Here is a 20,320-nt window from a genome sequence, read left to right on the forward strand (position 1 = left end):
TGAGGGCAAGGCATTCCCAGGGGATTAACAACTGCTGGGAAGGACTATGGATGCAAGAGGCAGCCCAGCTAACAACCCAAACTGGTTGTTAGTCCATGGGAGGTGCTCTGTGCTGGGAGTTACTGTCCCAGATTGAGATGAAAAGTCTGTGTGTGGAGGAGAGAGAGATTATTGCCTTTCTGAGCAATTAATTGTTGACTCCTCCCTCTGCTCCCCCATCAGTGTAGGTGCTGCTGCATTGGGAACACTGCAGTGAGCAAAAGGGCTGACAGGAAGGGTTTACTCTGGATCCACTATATTTGTAAATCACATGCTATTAACAGTTGGGATTTAATTAAATGGAATCAATAAAATCCAAGTTTAAATGGAGTGCAGATTGTGTAGGGATTTGTGCCATTTTTAGCTAAGCTGTTTTAAAGATCATTTTCCCAACCCACCCAGGTGCACACACGGCTCTGGCCATACACACAGGGAGGATATGCAGCTCAGGCCTCCCTGTTTGACTAAGCCTTGGTCAAACAAACAGTTCCCTTAGAGCAAAGTCTGTGTTGTAGAACTGAGCTTTAATAGTCATTGCACAGTAAAAAGTTCTCTCTTGTGCCAAAGCTGCTGTGACACTGGGTGTGGAGGTTTACAAACCAAAGGGCTGCCCATGGTGAGGGTTGCAATGCTATATTTCAGCTTTTAAAGAAAAAGACTGGTGTTCAAAGGCACTGAGCAGATTGTTGTGATCTGAGTGGGACACCTGCATACTGCATTAAAGGTGTGAGATTGCAAAAATCCATATTTAAACTACTGTAAACCCAGAGAGCTTGGAAATCTGCTTGCCCAGTTCCTCTTGCCTATGTCTGTTTTGCCTTTGAATCAATAAAGAAGACATTGCTCTCTAACAGCAAACAATATGTCACTTTGAGTTATAGACACATCTCTCACACAGCATGGGGATTTCTCTTTGCCTCTATTTTATTTTCCTGTTGGAAAACTTACAAGGACACAACAGTCCATGTAAGAAATGCTTTTTACTCACAGCTGTTGTTTAAATTTGACAGGCACCAAGTCGAGTAGGAACTTGTTAACTTCCATTGCACCACTTGGAACAAATGTCATCATCCATTAAGTAGAGCTTCCCCTGCAGCATCAGCACACCTTGAGCTTGAGTATCCTCTGATGCATCCTTGTCTCACTCACCTTCACACTGAAAGATGGTTTTTACTGGAGGTGAAAGGCTGAAAAGCCCCCGTGCTGAGTGGCAGACATTAGGAGGAGCATACAGGTAGTAAAACTGTTCTACTGAGTGATGTTAATCACACTAAAGCATAACTATATGTGTACCTGACACACACTGCTATGCAACAGAAAGGACATGTAGCATCTAAACCAAGGAAATGGTTTGGTTCAGAGTCAAAGAAATAGATTATAGTGTTTTCCACTCAGGCAGTTGATGGGTTATTCCAAGTCACAGGAGAGATGAACTGTCCTACAGTTAGTGCTTACTGGAGAAGTCAGTCATCCCAGGCAGTTGTCTTCCCTTAGTAGTGAAGTTTTTAAAATGTCCTTAGTTGTTCCCCATAGCTCTGCTTGCAAAGGTACAAATAAAACACCTACTTTAGTTTTTGCAATGATCCTGTTGCAGTACAAACCTGAATCACCCTTTTTTTACACGTGTGGAAAGAGGACAGAGTAAAACCCCTCCTGACCAATTTGTGTAGCAGATGGTAATTGTGCACTTGGACATCTTCAGAGAGGCTCTTTTGGAACATGCCTCAGCTTGGGAAGAATAATATGGAGCACAGGAATGGAGTTTGCAGTGCATGGCCTCGCTCCCATAAAAATACTCCAGCCCAGTGCCAAAGGCCTCCACCCAAATACCCGAGACGTTACTAATTTGATAAGAGGCCTTTTCCTGTTTTGTGCTGTGCAGTTTCTCAAGCTGTCTGCACTCTGCTCTCGCAAGGAGCAGTTTCAGTGGCACAGGATGTGTCTGCAAAGCAAAATGAAGGTGCAATTGCAGCACAGGTAGGTGAAATCACACTAGAATGGAGAGTCAGGGCAGGCAATGTGTGGAAAATGGGCTGGCAACCAGCCTGCACACACAGCTGGGTGAGTGTTTGGCATGAACTGCAGGGAAGCATTTGCTTATGACAATAGTGATCAGTAAAAATGTATGCTGGAGCTTCAAATAATGTTGAATGGCTTGGAAAACGTTGCTAGACTGGGTCCTGAGCAGGACAGATTAACACAGCAAATCAGGACTGTGTCCTTCACACAGGGCTGTGCCCTGAAGAGTCACAGAGAAAACCTGGAAACACATTTTTCCTCCTGCTGCTGTATCTGACTAAGCAGATGTGCCTGCTGGGGTTGTTTCCTGACTCGTAGGCACTGCTGGGAGGTGGCACTGGGCACTGGCACTTGAGGGTGACTGGGTGCAGTTGCCTGGTCCAGTTCTCTCACAAGCAAGTCCGTGTCAGGCCCTCAGAGTTCTCACAGCCCCATTTCCTGACTCACAGTTGTCTGGGACTTGCCCATTCACTGAGCTGTGTATTTTGGGGGTGCTTCGCAGCGGCCCGGCCGCCCCCGGGCGCGGAGAGGAGCGAGAGAGTGGGAGCTCTGCCTGTGTGGGAGATGAGAGGGGAGCCCCGGGTCACACAGGAGAGAAGGACAACTCTAAACCTGGGCAGATGGAGCTCGTCAGCCCTGTAAGGCCATCCACCTAAGAGAAGGTCACTCTAAACAAACCTACATCCTGAGGACCTCGCTGCCACCGTCCGAGCTCGCTCGGCCCCGGCAGGTGAACCTCAGGATCAAAGGGTGGGCTCAGTTCAGCGCACACTGTGTCTCACCTAAAAAATCCACTGCCCAGGCTCGAAGGCCTCACCCGCATTTGCAAAGCCCTGTAACGAATGTGGGGAGAGACCTTTCCCAAATCTTCATTTGGGAAGACTGGCCATGATGATATTTTGGGGAGAAAGGTTGGAAAGAGAGGTGGTTATCCCCCAGCTGTGAGGAGCTCTGCACAGCAAGCTGGAAAGCTTTCCTAAGTGCCTGCACATCCTGATTGTATCTCTGGGCACCTGAGCTTCACAGTGATACCTTATGGTTAATATGTTTAACCTTTCAGGTGTTTTACACCTTCCATCATTTGTTACTTAGTTTTGAAGCAACATACTGGAGCCTGAAAGGATACAGCTGGAAAAGGCCAAGGCCCTGGTGCTGCCTGGTGCCTCTGGCACTGTGAGGAGGGATGATGAACAGCATCATTGCCCAGGGGCTGTTGTACCTCTGCCCACTGAGTGGGGAGAAAAGCTGGAGAGGGCAAAAAAGTTATACCCACCCACTGAATTCAGATGACAAATGTGAAGCCATTCTCATGGACAAAATTCTTCAGTCCTCTCTGTCCTAGTTTTCTATCAGAAGTACTTGGAGAACAACTCCAGGAAAATAGAAAAAACTCTGCACGTTTTTCTTTGTGTGTGTGTGTGTGTGTGTGTGGTGGTTTTCTTTTTTTACACTGATGTATTTCACAAATGTTCCTTCACTACACACTTTCAGCTGGTGACAATTATTTTTTCTCTGAGCCCCAAAAGGTTTCAAGTAGACCCTGAATTAAAAATATGAGGAAATCACCACTGCAAAATTGAAGTTTCAAAACTAATGTTTTTGCAAAGAAGAAAAATAAATGTGTGTGCCCTTTGGGTGATCTGTAACCACAGCATGGTATTCTCAGCATTCCTGTCCCTAACATGGGAAATATTTCCCAAGCTCCCATCCTGTTTTTTATAGGAACCTCTGTCAGACTACATGCAACTTCTGACACTAAGGCAGTAGTAGTGTGGCTCTACAGAACTCTTTCATATTCTGTTTTATTGAAAGCACACAGTGCCCAGGTGACACATCCTGAGTACACAGGGAAATGGAGTAAATTAAGGAGAGTTATGCTGGTTTTATGGTGCTTGTGTTGGGAGTGGGGAGGGAATAAAGCTGCCCAGCTGTGGTTCTGCACAAGCCTGCAGGGCTGTGCTGCTGCCTGGGCTCCTGGCTGGGTCTGGAACTGCTGCCCTGGAAGAGCCCTGGGAGGGGACAGGGATGTGGCACCGTGTGCTGCTGCTGTGGCCACAGCAGGATCAGTGTTCTGGTGTGGTGCAGAAAAAGCATGTCATGTTTAACTGAACTCCCCCAGACAGTTCTGATTAACAAATACCTTAATCATAGTTCAAGCAGAGCTGATGATGGACACGTTGATCTCGGTGTCTGAAGCCCCACTGGTTTTAATGCTCCTCTTTCTCCTGGCCAGATATCTTACATGTTTAAAGGGTTGTTCCTGACTAATGTTTCTTAGCTAAACTGTTGGGGAATTCACCTACCTGCAACCTTAGTTTGGGAAAAAAAAAAACAACACCAACAACCCAGGGAAGATTTTAATCCTAAAGTCAAGCTGTGAGTATGTGTTTATTTATGTACCTTTAGAGGATAGTCTGCCTGCTTTCATGTCTGACTGTCCTAGCACAGTGTTACTGGGGCACAGTGCACTGCTCACTGCAGGGATACAGGCACTCTAGTCAGGCAGCTGTTCCCTTACTTGAAAAACAAAAAATAATGCTCTGAGAACGGCTACACTGACCAAGAGCAAACAAAAAATGGATGTGGGTGAGGAACCCGTAATGACAACTGAGCTCAGCAGTTCTGGGACAGCCAAGAGAGATCCCACTGCAGTGGAACCACTCCTTCCACGGACAACTGGTTAAACTGGTGAGGGTTTGTACTGCCATCTACTGTACAAATGCTTCAAGCCAGAGGGGAATGAACATTCTGTCTCTTGCTTCTCAAATAAATGAAATTGCTTCTGAAAAGAGAGAGAGAGAAAGCACAGCTCAATTTCTCTCTACATCTAACATTCCCTTTATTTATATTCTTTTCAAATTCAGAAACTCTTTTAAATCTTTCTTGTGCTGAGTAGAAACATCAGGTTTGATCAAGAGAATTGTTATCCCTTTACTCTTTGCATTTTCCATCAACATAATTTCCCACATATCTATGCAATAGATAACATTGCTGCTTTCCTATTTTTCTTCATTTTACCTAGCACAAATATAAATTACTGTCCTTTTTGACAATTTTAGCTTTTGTCTGTTAATTGTATTTCATTAGATTCAACATTTTTAGATATAAAAGCTAGTTTTTAATTATTGGAATCCAGTTGGAATAATGGTAATCTATTGGATTAATGGAACATTTCATTGTTTTGCAATAAATCCAAACAAAGAAAAGGAGCTTCTTTACACTGTTACTTTCCACATTTTTAAGAGCCCCTTCCTACACACTGAACCTTCAAGCTTCAGTCTGGGTCTGTGGCACTTACAAATGGTATTTAATAGGATGAAAGAGCAGAGCTGGGCTCATGACTTCAGAACTGACCAGCCCTTTATCAGGGGAATACTAATACTCATCACTTGTTTTCTGTCTTTCAAACCTCAGGTGTTGTTTGTTAAAAACATAACCCGTTTTTTCAATGGAAATGCTAAATTTAGGGGCGTGTCACTGTAGAGTTTGTCAGTGAACTAGAAAAGCAAATGAGATCATCATAGCAAAAAATAACATGATCAAAGTCCAGACCTACAGCAGGAACAGCCACAATAACATCTGTTCAATGTTGCTGAGACATCAGGATCCACAAAAGCACTTGCAGAAATGGAGGAAGACTGATGGAAGTCATGAAGTTGTTTTCAAAAGGCCTGAATGGTTTTGGGTTGGTTTTGGTTTGGTTTTTGTTTTTTTTTTTGAGAGTCATGTTTTAGGAAGTGCTGATGAAGCCTCACAATTTGCAAATACCTGATGTTTCCACAAACTGGCACCACCTGGAGCAATGAGCATATTGCACCTTGTGCTGGAGGGCTGCACCACTGCAGAACAGAACAAAAGCTGCTGCCAACCTTCTTGGGGTTCCCCAGCTCACACAGTCACAGTGCCAGTGAATGCAGCAGCACTCAGCAAACTGAGCATTTGGTGTTTGTCTTAAAGGCTGTAAAACCTTTAGGGATTCTTGATGGTGAGACTCCAAATCTGGCCCATGCTGAGGTGAGGGAGCACAGCCCTGCTCTGCTGGGAGCCCCATTGTGTCACCATTCTTTATCAGCTGGATAAGGCCTATCTCAACACACAGGCTCTTCAAATCTGCCAAATGTGGCTTGGCAAGGAGGCAGGACAGAGGAAAAGTCAGCTGGTTTAGTGCTAAACCAACCATGTGGAGCTTTTTCCACCCAGCCAGAGGGGTCTCCAACTTTTCTGGCTGTGTTACATAAAGAAGCTGAGAATCTGTGCCTATACTTCTGAGTGACTTATGGACAATGACAGAAGAAAAATATTGTCTTTTTTGTTAAATTAGAATTGGATGAGCCTAGTGCTCACCATCCTCATTTTCTATTGCCATCAGTGGAAGTAGAAGACCCTCAAAACCTCATAAGCCTGATGTCTCAACTCAAAAGTTAGCAAAACCAGCAGTTTAGAGGAAGAGACAACAGATAACTGCAGGTCATGTTGTGCTACTGGATTTAACACAAAGCTCTTCATTAAGGAAATCAGAGAAAAATGGCAAGCTCTGTTTCAGGCCCATTCAAAAGTGTGGTGCCAAGGAGTGTTCCTGCTGAGCAGATTAATACAAGAATGCAGAGAATCTTGCTGCAAAATGCTTCCAGAGACAGTTTAACACAGGGAAAATGAGTTACAAGACAGTAAATACAGCATCTTTTACCAGTTGGTTATGAAGTTGTACTGTGATAAGCAATGGAGCTTTATTGACAAAATACTAATGAGCAATAAATGCCTGCAGTGAAAAGGGTAACATCTGGTCTGCATTTGACTTCACACATGAAAGCTGTTTGGCCTGACTGCCTGCCAAATCCCACAACTTTTGAGATCATGGGACATGAAGAAGGTGGAAATCTCTGGGTTAGCATCTCAAAACACTGAGCTACACTTGTGAACAGAAGAGGGGAGTCTGCCCTTTCAGAGCTCTGCATGTGCCTGCTGTGCCATGGCACTGCCCTAGGCTGAAAACTGACACTAAAGCATTGGAAGATTCAATGTTTGAAAGTAATTCCTGACTAACCAAGATCAAATATGCTCATCTTGCAGGGAAAAGGTTTTATCTGGGTATTAGACCAGCTTGCTCTACTTCCCTTCTGCCTGGCATACATTTGATAAAACAGGCTCTTTTCATTTTATCCTGCAGTCGTTTGCTGTTGAGAGCAGAGTTAAGAAAATATGTTGTGGTTTGAAGCATCCTTCACCTTCTCTCCATCTTTTTCTTATATGTCAATGCAATAGAACTATTGGGTAAAACCAGGTTATTCTGTCAGGGCCGTGTTGGTGCTGGCAGGAGTTACAAACCCACCTCCATCAGGAGGAAGGGTGGGTGGTGCTGAGCCTGCCAGGGGCTCTGGGCATTCCAGTTACCTGGCAGAGAGGAATTGTGCCCTAAAAACCTTTCTTCTCTGGGAGTAAGGCTTTGGTGAGGATTCACAGGGATTTGACTCACATCACTAAATACTGCCTGTGACTGCATGTGGACACAAAAGTAGGTGGCTTTTGGTGGTTAAATAAAGGAACCAGCTCTAAATCCCCTGTGCTGGGCACTGGAGAGGCCACATCTCCAGTGCTGTGTCCACTTCTGGGCCCCTCATGACCAGAAGGACATTGAGGTGGAACATGTCCAAGGAAGGGAACGGAGCTGGGAAGGGTCTGGAGCAGCTGAGGGAGCTGGGGGGGCTCAGCCTGGAGCAAAGGAGGCTCAGGGGGGACCTTCTGGCTCTGCAACCCCCTGACAGGAGGGGGGAGCCGGGGGGGGTCGGGCTCTGCTCCCAGGAACAAGGGACAGGAGGAGAGGGAACGGCCTCAGGCTGTGCCAGGGGAGGGTCAGGTTGGACATCAGGAGGAATTTCCTGAAGGAAAGGGTGGTGAGGCCTTGGCAGGGGCTGCCCAGGGAGGTTTGGAGTGCCCAGCCCTGGAGGTGTCCCAGGAAGGCCTGGCCGTGGCACTCAGTGCTCTGGGCTGGGGGACAAGGTGGGGATGGGGCAAAGGGGGGATCCATGGGCTGGGAGGGCTTTTCCAACCTCAGGGATTCTTTGATTCCGTGTATAACCCATGTACATCCCGTGTACATCCCACGTACAGCTGCTGTATATCCCATGTATATCCCATGTATATCCCGTGTATATCCCATGTATATCCCGTGTATATCCTGTGTATATTCCATGTAGAGCTGGTGTATAACCCATGTACATCCCACGTACAGCTGCTGTATATCCCATGTATATCCCGTGTGTATACTGTGTATATCCCGCGTATAACCTGTGTATATCCCATGTACAGCTGGTGTATAACCCCTGTACATCCCATGTACAGCCGGTGTATATCCCATGTATAACCCATGTATATCCCATGTACAGCCTGCGTATAACCCATGTATATCCCATGTACAGCCTGTGTATAACCCATGTATAACCCATGTACAGCCTGTGTATATCCCGTGTATAGCCCGTGTATAACCTGTGTGTATATCCCGTCTATATCCCGTGTATAACCCGTGTACAGCCCGTGTATAACCCGTGTGTATATCCTGTGTACAGCCGGTGTATAACCCGTGTATACCCCGTGTATACCCCGGGTACCTCCCGTGCCCGCCGTGCCGTCCGTCCGTGCCGTCCGTCCGTGCCGTCCGTCCGTGCCGTCCGTCCGTGCCGTCCGTCCGTGCCGTCCGTCCGTGCCGTCCGTCCGTGCCGTCCGTCCGTGCCGTCCGTCCGTGCCGTCCGTCCGTGCCGTCCGTCCGTGCCGTCCGTCCGTGCCGTCCGTCCGTGCCGTCCGTCCGTGCCGTCCGTCCGTGCCGTCCGTCCGTGCCGTCCGTCCCCGCTCTCCTCCCGCCCCGCCTGTCCCGTCTCTCCCTCAGGCGCGGCGCTCGATGCGCTCGGGCGCGGCTGGCGGTGCCTGTGCCCGGGCGGTGCCATGTCCGGCCCGGCCATGGCGGGGCTCTGCCGGTCCCTGTGCCGGTCCCTGTGCCGGGCTCTGCCGGGCCGGGCCGTTCTGGGCCGGTCCCTGGGCCGGGCTCTGCCGGGCCGGGCCGTTCAGTGCCGGTCCCTGTGCCGGGCTCTGCCGGGCCGGGCCGTTCTGGGCCGGTCCCTGTGCCGGGCGGCGGCGCGGCCCAGGCGGGTCCCCGGGTCCCGGCCCTGGGGCTGGGGGCTGGCGCTGGGGCTGGCCGTGGGGGTCCGGCCGCAGGCGGGGGACGAGGCGGACGGAGGGCGGGAGGAGGAGCCGCCGCCCCCGCGGGGCTTCGGCGCGGCCGTGGAGCGGAGCAGGGACCTGCTGCGGAGGGTGAAGGTGTGAGGGGAGCGCTGCCCGTGTCGGTGCTGCTCGGGCCGGGGGCTGTGGGCTGTGGCACAGTGTGGGGCACTGCGAACGGGGGTGGCCCTACAGGCTGAGGGAAGGACGGACAAGAGCCGTGTGAGGACACGGAGGGCACCGGGGCTGTTCAGCTGGAGAAGAGACTGAGGGGAGACCTCTCTGCGGTTCCCTGGGCAGGGGCAGAGGAGGGGCAGGGACTGAGCTCTGCTCTGGGGGGACCAGGGACAGGACCCAGGGAATGGCTGGAGCTGTGCCAGGGCAGGCTCAGGTTGGATCTCAGGACAAGGTTCTTCCCCCAGAGGGTGGTTGGGCACTGCCCAGGCTCCCCAGGGCAGTGGGCACAGCCCCAAGGCTACCAGAGCTCCAGGAGGGTTTGGATGATCCTCTGGGGCACAGGGGGTGACCCTTGGGGCTGGGCCCGTGCAGGGCTTATGGTTGGACTCGATAATCCTTGTGGGGCCCTTCCAGCTCAGCATAATCTAGGATTCTGTTTAAAAAGTACGTTGTAGTTACTTTGAAAATCCAGCCGAAGCTCCTTTGAAGTCCTGCTTGCCAATAGGTGATGCAGTTTGCCTGTTACATATTAACTCTCATGTTTTGTTTCTATTCAGTTCTTCTTACATGTCCTGTTCCCTAATTGGATTGAATTATTAAAGAAATTATTTATGTGGTTACTGTTGTTAGCTATGTTTTTCCCAGAGGCTGGATAAAAATGACAGCATTGCAAAAGCAGTTTGTATCAGTTCCAACTGGTACATAACAAAATTTTAGCTGTAATGAAACAACAATGTACAGGTGTATTTGTAGGATTGCTCTTGCAGTTTAAAGGTTTGGGAGGAGGTGTTTTTTAACTGTAAAGATCCTTTTAAATGTGTTCTGTCTGTTTTTTTTTTTTTGATAGGATGAAGCAGGAATCCCAGGTATAATAGTTGGAGTTTCTGTGGATGGAAAGGAAGTCTGGTCAGAAGGTCAGTGGATGGAGGGAGTAGTTGTGCATGTTGTGGGGAGCTGATGAACATTTTAAAAATGAACTATTCAGACACTCCAGTCAATAGATAATTTGTCTGGTAGAACTGTATCTAGGAGGTAAAGAAATGTTCTCCCCACAGGGATAGTCAAAATAATAATGGCTCACATTTGGTGACCTGTCTCCCATCTGTGGGCTGAGGTGCAGATTTTTGCTGGGAAGGTGCTGGGATTTAACAGGTGTGATCCTTTCAGAAATTGCAAGCAGTTTTTCTGGTTACACAGTTTAGGTTTAAGTAGAGTGTGTTAGTACTGCTCATATTGTGTAGACATTTGATGTTAAAAAGTAACCTAAAAACATGTGTCTGTTTTCAGAAACATTTTCATGAGTTTCAAAAACCCAGTATGTTGGTTACAACTTAAATGATAGTAGTAAATGGCAACATATTTCATTTTATCTTTTATAGAATTTGAAGAAAAAAATCTTTGTGAGTTGTCACTAACTTTCTTCAGACAGTCGGTTGTTGCATGAACTTTTACATGTGTATAAAGCTGATTATGGGGCTTAATTTCTCTTTCATCATGACAGAAGTGGGTTGGGAGAGCCTCTGGTACCTTTTGTAATGTGCCCTAATGAGAATTTTGTGCTAAAACTTAATTACAAACTTTCTCAGATCAGAGGTTTTTCTGGTCTCAAATTACCTGGCAACGAAAGCAGAAGTTTTTATAAGACCTCTGCAGAATCCCTTCCTGGACAGGTAGGGAAGTGCCTGAGGGAAGGAGTGCCAGGATCATGGTTTGTCACCAGGGTGCCACATCCAGTAGCAAGGCAAATGCCACCAGGTGTGGGAGCATAAGGCAGGGCAGAGCCTTCTGTTCCCAGCTGCACGTGGACACGGGCAACAACACTGCTGTGGGACAGCTGGGGGTGGGATCACAGCTCCAGCAGAATTCCAGGTTGTTTGGGTCTCCTCCCCCCTTCTTCAAGGGGGAAAAACATCAACAGGTGCGAGGTGCTTGTGCTCTGTGACCAGGGTACTAAACCTGCTTCCTGGCCAAGCTGGTGGGAATGGTGTGAGCTCTGGGAGGTGTTTTCCCTGAGGGGAGCAGCATCTGTGCTCACAAGCACTTGGGTAGCAACTATGTAAGAGAAAGGGTCTTGGGCAGCTGGCATGGCTCTTTATTTCTTACATTGTATCAAGATTTGGGACTTTTCCTGAATAGTTAATCCTTAGACTACAGTTTTATATAATATAGACAGATGTGCACTGATTGTGCCCAGGACTTGCTTGTCCTGCAAACTGCAAATATGTCATTGCTGCATTTTGTTGCTTTTTGTGCTGCAGCATCACTTGCACAGTTCCTTCAAACCTGGCTCAAACTGAAGCCTAGCATGGCACTTTGATACTGCCTTATGAATTCCAGTTCATGCTACCAGACTTGTGGGGTTACCTGGGAAAACACTGTTACAGAAACTGTTAAGCTGTACTTTAATTGAAGTCATGCTGAGTGATGTTGAAACAGTGTGTGTAACAAGCACTGTTTTGTGAAGCTTTACAGCTTAGGGCGCTGCTGTGAGTTTGTGAGTGATTTCCTTTCTCAATTTGTGTATTGATAAAATAAGACCCTTTACTGCTTCAATCATTAATTCATGAAAGGAGTGTTTATGACTGTTGTTCAGTTACTTTACAGGCTAGATTTGGTCTCTTTGGGTTTTACACATTGAATATTTGACCTCAGGAGTGTAAATTTTGGCTTAATCTTCCATTTAATTTATCATTGGGTTTGTTGTAGCCTTAATCAGTAACTTGGGGTGCCATTGGTTAATCCAATGGGTTCTGATTAACTACTCCTACTACAACAAAAAGTTATTAATTTAATTAGAGCAGGAGCTGGCATAGCCCAATGCTTCATATCCCAGTTTAGCTGGAGGAAAAACATTTAAGAGGCCAGTAAATCATTGCAAATAATTAATTCAGCCTGTGTCTATGCAAAGCACCTACCAGAGTGTTTCATTTTGCCAAAGGTCTGGGCTATGCTGACGTGGAGAACCGTGTCCTGTGTAAGCCAGAGACCATCATGAGAATAGCCAGCATTAGCAAGTGTCTCACAATGATGGCTGTGGCTAAACTGTGGGAAGAGGGGAAATTGGATTTAGATGCTCCAGTGCAGAAATATGTCCCTGAATTTCCAGAAAAAGTCTACGAGGGTGAAAAGGTATGTAATTGTTTATTGGTAACAATTAATTAAGTTGTTTTTTTTTTATTTCTGTTCCTGTCACTGCATAGCTGTCTGTGTACAGGTGCCTGGGTCTGGACCTATTCCTGTAAAACACTAAAATCATTTAGACAAGTGCTGATGTTGCTGCTCAGAAAAGCAATGCTGAAAATTCAGTTTTACATCAAGTGTGTAGTGTGTGCATATATATGTGTATATTTTTACTGGGTTTAATACATGACGTTTGAAAGGTCTCACACCTTTGTCTGTTCCTTGTCATGGTGAATTTAACTTGTTTGGTGATTTTGGTGCATATGTTTTAATTAAGGGAGCTCACATTGTCCTGTGTCCCAGGTCACTATTACGACAAGACTGTTGGTTTCACACTTGAGTGGGATTCGTCACTATGAAAAAGATATTGCAAAAGTAAAAGAAGAAAAGGAAAAGGCAAACAGAGCACTGAAGCCAACAAAACCCCATCAGGATAAAGAACAAAGAGAAGGCAAAGGGATTGAAAAAACTGATTCTGCCAAAGCCAGGAAAGAACACGACGGTGAGACGAAAGGCCGGAACTCCAAACCTGGCAGGAGGGATAAGGAGTTGGAGCTGGAAGAGTATTATTTGAAGGAAAAATTTGAAAGTGTGATTGAATCACTGAATATATTTAAAAATGATCCTTTATTCTTTAAACCAGGTGAGTTTCTATTAATTTAGACCAAAGTGTGCTCTTCTGGTGAGACATTTGTTTCAAATAGTTTTACGTGTTATGAGGATGGTGGAGTCCAGTAACCAGTGTTTGTGGGGGGGTTTTGCTCTGTTCTGCAGTACAGAATTTCCTGGGGTTTAGTGTCATAAACTTGTGATTCATGTGATATTAAAATGAGGGTGGGGAGGTAAGCTTTTAATTGATTATTCATTCCTACATATAGCTGTGATTCCATTTAAACATCACGCCATTAATGGGGTTTTTTCCCTTTCTCGTGTTTCTTCAAGGCAGTCAGTTCTTGTACTCCACATATGGCTTTACTCTCTTAAGTGCTGTTGTGGAGAGAGCTTCAGGACAAAAATTTACAGACTATATGCTGAAAATGTTTCGTGATCTGGATATGCTGTCCACTGTACTGGATGACAATGAAGCAATGATATATAACAGAGCAAGGTAAGCAAGGATGAAACTTGCCTTTTCCCCCAACAACTGTTGCTCTTTCTGCCTTTATTAAGCCAACTGAATTAAGAATGTGTGAAAACTTCTTTCCAGATTTTTAAATGAACTGTTGTATGTTATCTCAAAGTTAGTCCTGGAGCTGCTTCCAATACCATGGCATTGGTTCTGTAATTAGTGTGTAAAATTAGAGTAGGAAATAAGTATTTCCTGTTATAAGAGTAAATATGGGGGAAGTGGGAGGAGTGTCTTGGAAGTTTACATTTACTTTGGGTACAAATAAGCACATAAATGTAAATACAGTAAAATAAGGAGTAACTAGGAGTTTATATTGGAAATTAGAGTTGTCTTGGTTTGCTTAATATACTGGCGTTTTAAGAGTTCCATGGAATTGTAATAGTCTCACAATAACACAGGGTTTTCATGAATCAAATTGCATTATCAATTTTTATCCAGAATTAAAATTCTGTTTAACACAGAACGTGCTCTACCAATTGATTTTTTTATTAATTTAACATGGGAAAAGCACACACACACAAATCTCTAAACAAACAAAACCCGAAAAACCCCAACGAAGAAAAAAACCCCACCCACAACAACAAACCCAGAGAAATCTATGTAACTGGATAATCCATTCCAATATAGTGGGTAAGGCTGGAGTTTCTTGTCTGTCTCTCTCTGATATTTTATTGACCTTCCCATCTGGGCTCTGAAATCGATTATTGACTCACCTGTTAAATTTTGGTGTGGGACAAGAATTCCATTGAATGGCCAAGCAGTTTGTGGTAAAAGTCTCATGGAAATGAGACTCAAAGCTTTTTAAAAGTTTGGCTTCTCAAGTGCTCTCGAAGAACGATGACCATGTTGAATCTGAGGTTTATGGTACTCCCATACAAGTGTGTCTTCAGAGTGTGTGTGTGCACACATAGACACAAAGCATTTTTAATTGCTCAGGGGCAGCTTTACTGCTGCATTCTAAGGGCTTTGTGGTGATATTTAGTTTGCTTGCTAAATTTCAGAGGCTCTCTGGCTGGAGGCTCAGAAGCTCATCTGGATGCTCCTGATGTTCTCATAAATTATCAAGCTTGTACAGTGAAGTTTATCAAACATGTGCATGTATTAATCCTTTTATAAACTGAAATATGCTAGGAATGAAAGAATTGGGACAGATTCTGTTCTGAGGGTCTTTTTTGGGCTACTAATTGTTAGGCAGAACTGAGATGCTGATGTGATGGGTTTGCTTCCACAAAGTAGCTTGATGCCTCAAAACAGAATGTATTGACATGCTGAGGTTTGTTTAATGGTTTGGTTATACTATATTTGACTGATCGGAAAATGTTTAAAAATCCACGTTCTGGATCTTTTAGAGGTGTAAGGCAGGCATTTCAGTGCCTTTGTAACAGGGTTTTTTTGTGATCAAAACACTCACTGTGGGGGCAACGAGATACTGAATCACTGGCAGAGTTGATGATTGTCTTGGATCTTGGACCATTCACCTCTCTTTGCTTCAAACTCTGATTTTCAATATTATAACTTTCAGAAGTTTCCCAAAATCTTTCCAATATAAGTGCATGCCAGATAGGTTTGTTCCTTTTCAGAACTTTCCAAGTAGTACATAGACCTTATGTGGTCTGAAGACCAAAGGCTGAAATTCAGTGGGTTATCTATTTATTCAACATTCCTTCTCATGTGTTGCATGGAATGAATCAAGGCATGGTTGGACTGTTTCTTTCGAAAGCATGATTCATTCTGCACTGCTGTTGTGTTGTTCCTCACAGTTTCATTCTGTGGTTCTGGTTGGCAGTTTCTAATTTGTGTTTTGCAAGACTCCTTCATGCTTCTTGCTTTGTTGTAGAGTATGGCAACCAGAATGGGGCAGTGGGGGGAATCAGTCAGAGCAGTCACCCAAGGCTGCAGTGACATTTCAGCTCAGTGTCTCTGTTGTTGCAGAATTCCTCTTTCTTTAAACCACTTCAAATCTAGTACAGGGATTTAACAAAAAATCTCTGTTGGCTGATCTATTGATTTCTGTTATATCTTATTTGTATATTGCCTTTATTCTAAGAGTAAATAGGATTAGTACTTGTATTGAAACCAAGCTGCTAACCAAAGAAGTCACCTTAATTTTTGTTTTCCTGTCTGAATTTCTCGTTGATTTTTCTGCAATAAATAAATACAAGAAAAATATATTTTAAAAAAATCTCAGCAAGCTAATTCATGCTCAGTTTGCTCTTTCAAGGTAGGGCAGCTTAAAATCGTTGTGCACAGTACCTGAGAGTGACAAGTTGAATGTTCTTGATTTGTAGGTGTTATGTTTACAACAAAAAGGGTCGGCTGGTCAACGCACCCTACGTGGACAACTCCTACAAGTGGGCTGGTGGTGGCTTTCTGTCCTCAGTGGGGGACCTCCTGAAGTTTGGAAATGCCTTGTTGTACAGTTACCAAGCTGGACAGTTTAAAAGCAGCGCTGGCAAACTTCTGCCTGGGTACCTCAAGCCGGGCACAGTGTCCATGATGTGGACCCCGGTGCCAAGAACGGAGGTGTCGTGGGACAGGGATGGCAAATACGCCATGGCTTGGGCTGTGGTGGAGAAGCAGCAGCTGTGTGGCTGCTGCAGGCAGCAGAGGCACTATGCATCCCACACAGGGGGGGCAGTGGGGGCAAGCAGTGTCCTGCTCATCCTGCCTGAGGAGCTGGGCCCCGGGGCCGGGGGTGCTCCCCCCAGGGGAGTGATTGTCACCATTGTCTGTAACATGCAGTCGGTGTCACTCAACGGCACTGCCTTAAAGATTGCCAGGGAGTTCGACAGGGAAAAACAGGCACAGGGCACAGACTGAAAACCTGGCAGTGTGTAACAAACTCACTGTACTGAACAGGAACAATAAAGGGAGAAGGTGTAATTGGGCTCCGAGATCACTGAGAATATGGGAAGAAAAAGCATCAAAAATTCACTTAATTAACCTCTGCTAATGGTGCTAAGCTTACATGTAACTGCAATTCATCTCTCAGGGACGTTCCTAACTTACAGAAAAGGAGAATGTAACAGTCAAGTTTGACTTCCTCTGGTACATGTGTAAGTATCATTATATTAGCAGGTTATTTTTATCAACTAGTGAAACACTTGACCAAGATTTAAAAAAAAACTAGCATTGTTTTTGCACTAAGTAGTACAAAAACTTATCTGCCTTTTGAAAAACTTCACACCTTGCTTTGAGCACACAAAGATGTTATTTGTTATTCTCACAGTTCCAGTCTGCCAAAACTGTTCAGTATTACTTTTTAAAGAAAAAGGGTTTCACTGTTGATTTTTGTTTTCCCATAGCACGTTTCTTATTTGCTTAAAAAAACCCAACAAAACCCAAACCTTGATGCTACCTCCAGAATGCAGATTTATACCAGAAGCAGGCTTTTGTCAGAGCTGTGGAGTGTTAAGAATTAGGAAAGAATGAAGCTAGAGCAATGTAAGTACAAATCCTTTTGTTTTTCAGATGTTCTCTCATCAATTTTTATTGGACACAGAGACTGTGTGAAAATAGTTTGCTGTGCAATAAGGGGATTATTTCTACAGTCAGATACACCCACATGGCACAACATGGTAAGCTGCCAAACTGTCCCTTTGTTTTTGAATGATGCACATGCTAACGTGGTAGCCAGAGATGGTATCTATTCTGTAATGTAAATATTCATTTACACACAGGAATTAGGAACTCAATAAAATGTAAAGCCCATTCTTGAAGCCAGTAGTAGAAGTCTCACAGACTTTTGAGAGGTTTTTTTGAAAATCATCCTTTGCTCCATTTGGAGGTCTGCCTCAAGGAGTTACTTTGGCCCGAGGCTGAAAAAGAAATTGTGATGTGTTCCAAAGAAGCATTTTTGTAGAGTCACAGGATCAGTAAGGTTGGAAAAGACCTCCAATGTCATCGAGTCCAGCCTGTGGCTGAGCACCACCCTGGCAACTGGATCAGAGCCTCTGTGCCTCATCCAATTCATTCTTTGGACACCTCCAGGGATGGGGACTCCACCACCTCCCTGGGCAGCCCCTTCCCATGCCTGACCACCCTTTCAGTGAAGAAATTCTTCCTCATGTCCAACCTGACCCTCCCCTGCTGTAGCTTGAAGCCATTTCCTCTTGTTCTATTGCTGGTTCCCTGGGGGCAGAGCCCAACTCCCACCTGGCTCCCACCTCCTGTCAGGGAGTTGTAGAGAGTGAGGAGGTCTCCCCTGAGCCTCCTCTTCTCCAGGCTGAGCCCCCCCAGCTCCCTCAGCTGCTCCCCATGAGCCTTGTGCTCCAGACCCTTCCCCAGCTCCATTGCCCTTCCCTGAACTCACTCCAGCCCCTCAATGTCTTTGTTGAACTGAGGGGCCCAGAACTGGACACAGCACTTGAGGTGTGAGATTCTCTAATCTTTAATTTTACTGTGGGAACATAGTCACATAAGATCTCCAAAATTTTGTCTCGAACCCCCAGCTCACTTCCCCTGCAGTTACATCAGACAGTATTTCCAGGCTGAGACAAAATAAAGTATCTTGTCACAAAATATCTTCCAGTACTTACTTTCCTGCACTCTTTTGCAGCTCTGCTTCTCTGAATTTAGGGAACAAGATGTCTTGGATAACAGCTAGCAGAAAATAGCTCTACCTGCCTCTTTCCCAAGTTAGTGCTTTTAGTATTGACTTCATAGTTGTTACCTGCCCTGTGATGAACATTCTGCTGCCACCTCTGTTCCTAGGGTGCTTGTGCTAACATTTATCACCCAAGACTGACAAACCAAGAAATTTAATATTTTGAAGGGTCAGTGTTTTACCTACATTTTTAATTGAAGCTAGTAGGACTGTTTTAGTTTACTCTTCATAATTTAATCATTCTTGTGCCTTAAAACAGTCAAAGCTTATGCCTAAACCATTTGCTTGGGGTTTCTGGCCCACTCACCAAAACTTCACTTTTTTTATTCATTAATAATGTCATTAATAATTGTCTTTATCTCAAGAATATCCAATCAGTAAAGAAACAGAGAGAACTCTTCTGAATGAGCTTTCATTGGCCAGGCAATAAATTATCTCCCCTTCCACTGAAATCTGGGTGTCTGACAGTTCCAATACAGAAGGACTGGAGGTGAGCATCTTCTACAACAGCAGCTTTTTTTTCCTCCCCACTCTTGAGCAGGTAAACCTGCAGCAGCAGAAGCCATTGCTTGTTTTACACAGGGCATGAGAATAAAAAGCTCTGAGTTACTCGTTTTCATGTCCAAGAACATGAATAGAAATAGACCACACAAAATGTTTGGAATATAGAAAATCTGAAAAGTAACACTTGTTTTAGGATTCATAACATATTTGGCTTGTATGAGGCACCTGTTTGCAAATGGTATTTATTTTTGAAAAGAATTTTGCACACTTGGGAGAAAACAAGTTTCACTCTCTGGCTGTTGTGTGTGGGTTTAGACAAAGATTTAGAATGTGGAAGGTGTAGGTTTATGCTTGTCTGCATGTGATGAAACGCTAATAAATGTAAATATCTGAAGTAGGAAAATGAATAATGGTAAGAACTAAGGCATTTCTACCACCAGGAGATCACTGATAGTGTCTCACTCCCCATATAGAATGTTTAGCCACCAGTTTTTTATATGCATACCATGTTGTTTGTATTGTACCTCCTGTAACTTAAGGCTTTTAAAAAGCCTCTGTTGTCACATGGGCAGTGCTGGAGGTGCCATGATGTCTGTATTTCATCTTCCAGTGCCTAGAACAAAATGGGTCACTGACATTCTCTGCTGTGCTGTTTGCTAAATCATGAGTTCCTCCCTTTTGGGGGAGAGGGAGAGAAGGCAGAGATGTGGGAGATTAGGAATCAGTCTGGCCTTAGCATCTGTAGTCAGGTCACAGCTGAACTAATAGTGCTGCTTTGATCTTTGTTCTGAAAGCAGTTATTGGATGGACTGGCTTTACATGTGGCAAACTGGTCAATTAAGAGCAGCTTTCATGACAGACTTACTCATGTTTTAACCTTTATTGTGCAAACATGGTATGGCACTGACACAGAACTGTACTTTCCTTAGAAGACATGTATATGCCATTGGTATATCTGTTTCTGTAGCAAACACCTACTTTTTGAATCTGGTAATTACAAGTGTTCACTGTTTGAAATAACAGAAATAAAACTTACCTTGCAAATGCAACTACTTGTTATATCAGGTTTTGTTGGGGTTTTTTTATTGACTAGAAATGTACAAATTTTAAAAGTCATAAAAAGAATACTGGTTAAATAGAAATTCCCAACAATAATTAGCTCACCAAGACACCTGATCCTTTGAAAGAGATGTTGATGCAAAACTTGAGATATTATTTTGTTAAGTAAGATACATGCAAGATTTTAGTGTTTTCTCATGGTTAAAAACAAAACCCATTTTTGACAGCCATTTAGAAAGGCCTGGCTTTTAAAAACTAATTAACCCCCTGTTTCTTTATTATTTAATTATTTACTGTCAGTATTTAATACTGAAAAGATGCAGGTTTTTTTAATGACTAGATGCCACTCACGGCTCTTAGTGTAGTTCTGACTTACTGCTGCTTATATACCTCATGCC

At 44.6% G+C, this 20,320-nt stretch overlaps 1 protein-coding gene across 1 annotated transcript; it reads left to right on the top strand.

The window, feature by feature from the left end:
• Nucleotides 1-8,984: 8,984 nt before the first annotated feature.
• Nucleotides 8,985-19,912, top strand: LACTB (lactamase beta). Its single transcript, XM_064668361.1, has 6 exons — nt 8,985-9,366; nt 10,292-10,358; nt 12,383-12,573; nt 12,928-13,267; nt 13,567-13,732; nt 16,042-19,912. Exons 1-6 carry the CDS (start codon nt 8,995-8,997, stop codon nt 16,571-16,573), a joined length of 1,668 nt encoding a protein of 555 aa, XP_064524431.1. The 5' UTR covers nt 8,985-8,994; the 3' UTR covers nt 16,574-19,912.
• Nucleotides 19,913-20,320: the final 408 nt, after the last annotated feature.

The sequence above is a fragment of the Pseudopipra pipra genome, chromosome 12 (assembly GCF_036250125.1).
Source record: "Pseudopipra pipra isolate bDixPip1 chromosome 12, bDixPip1.hap1, whole genome shotgun sequence".
NCBI classification, from domain to species: Eukaryota; Metazoa; Chordata; class Aves; order Passeriformes; family Pipridae; genus Pseudopipra; species Pseudopipra pipra.

Bases quoted from the DNA above. Each gene is read 5' to 3' on its own strand.
- LACTB (XM_064668361.1), top strand. From the start codon at position 8,995: ATGTCCGGCCCGGCCATGGCGGGGCTCTGCCGGTCCCTGTGCCGGTCC. The intron at 9,367-10,291 runs GTGTGAGGGGAG...TTTTTTTGATAG, and splicing joins ACCTGCTGCGGAGGGTGAAG to GATGAAGCAGGAATCCCAGG. The intron at 12,574-12,927 runs GTATGTAATTGT...CCTGTGTCCCAG, and splicing joins AAGTCTACGAGGGTGAAAAG to GTCACTATTACGACAAGACT.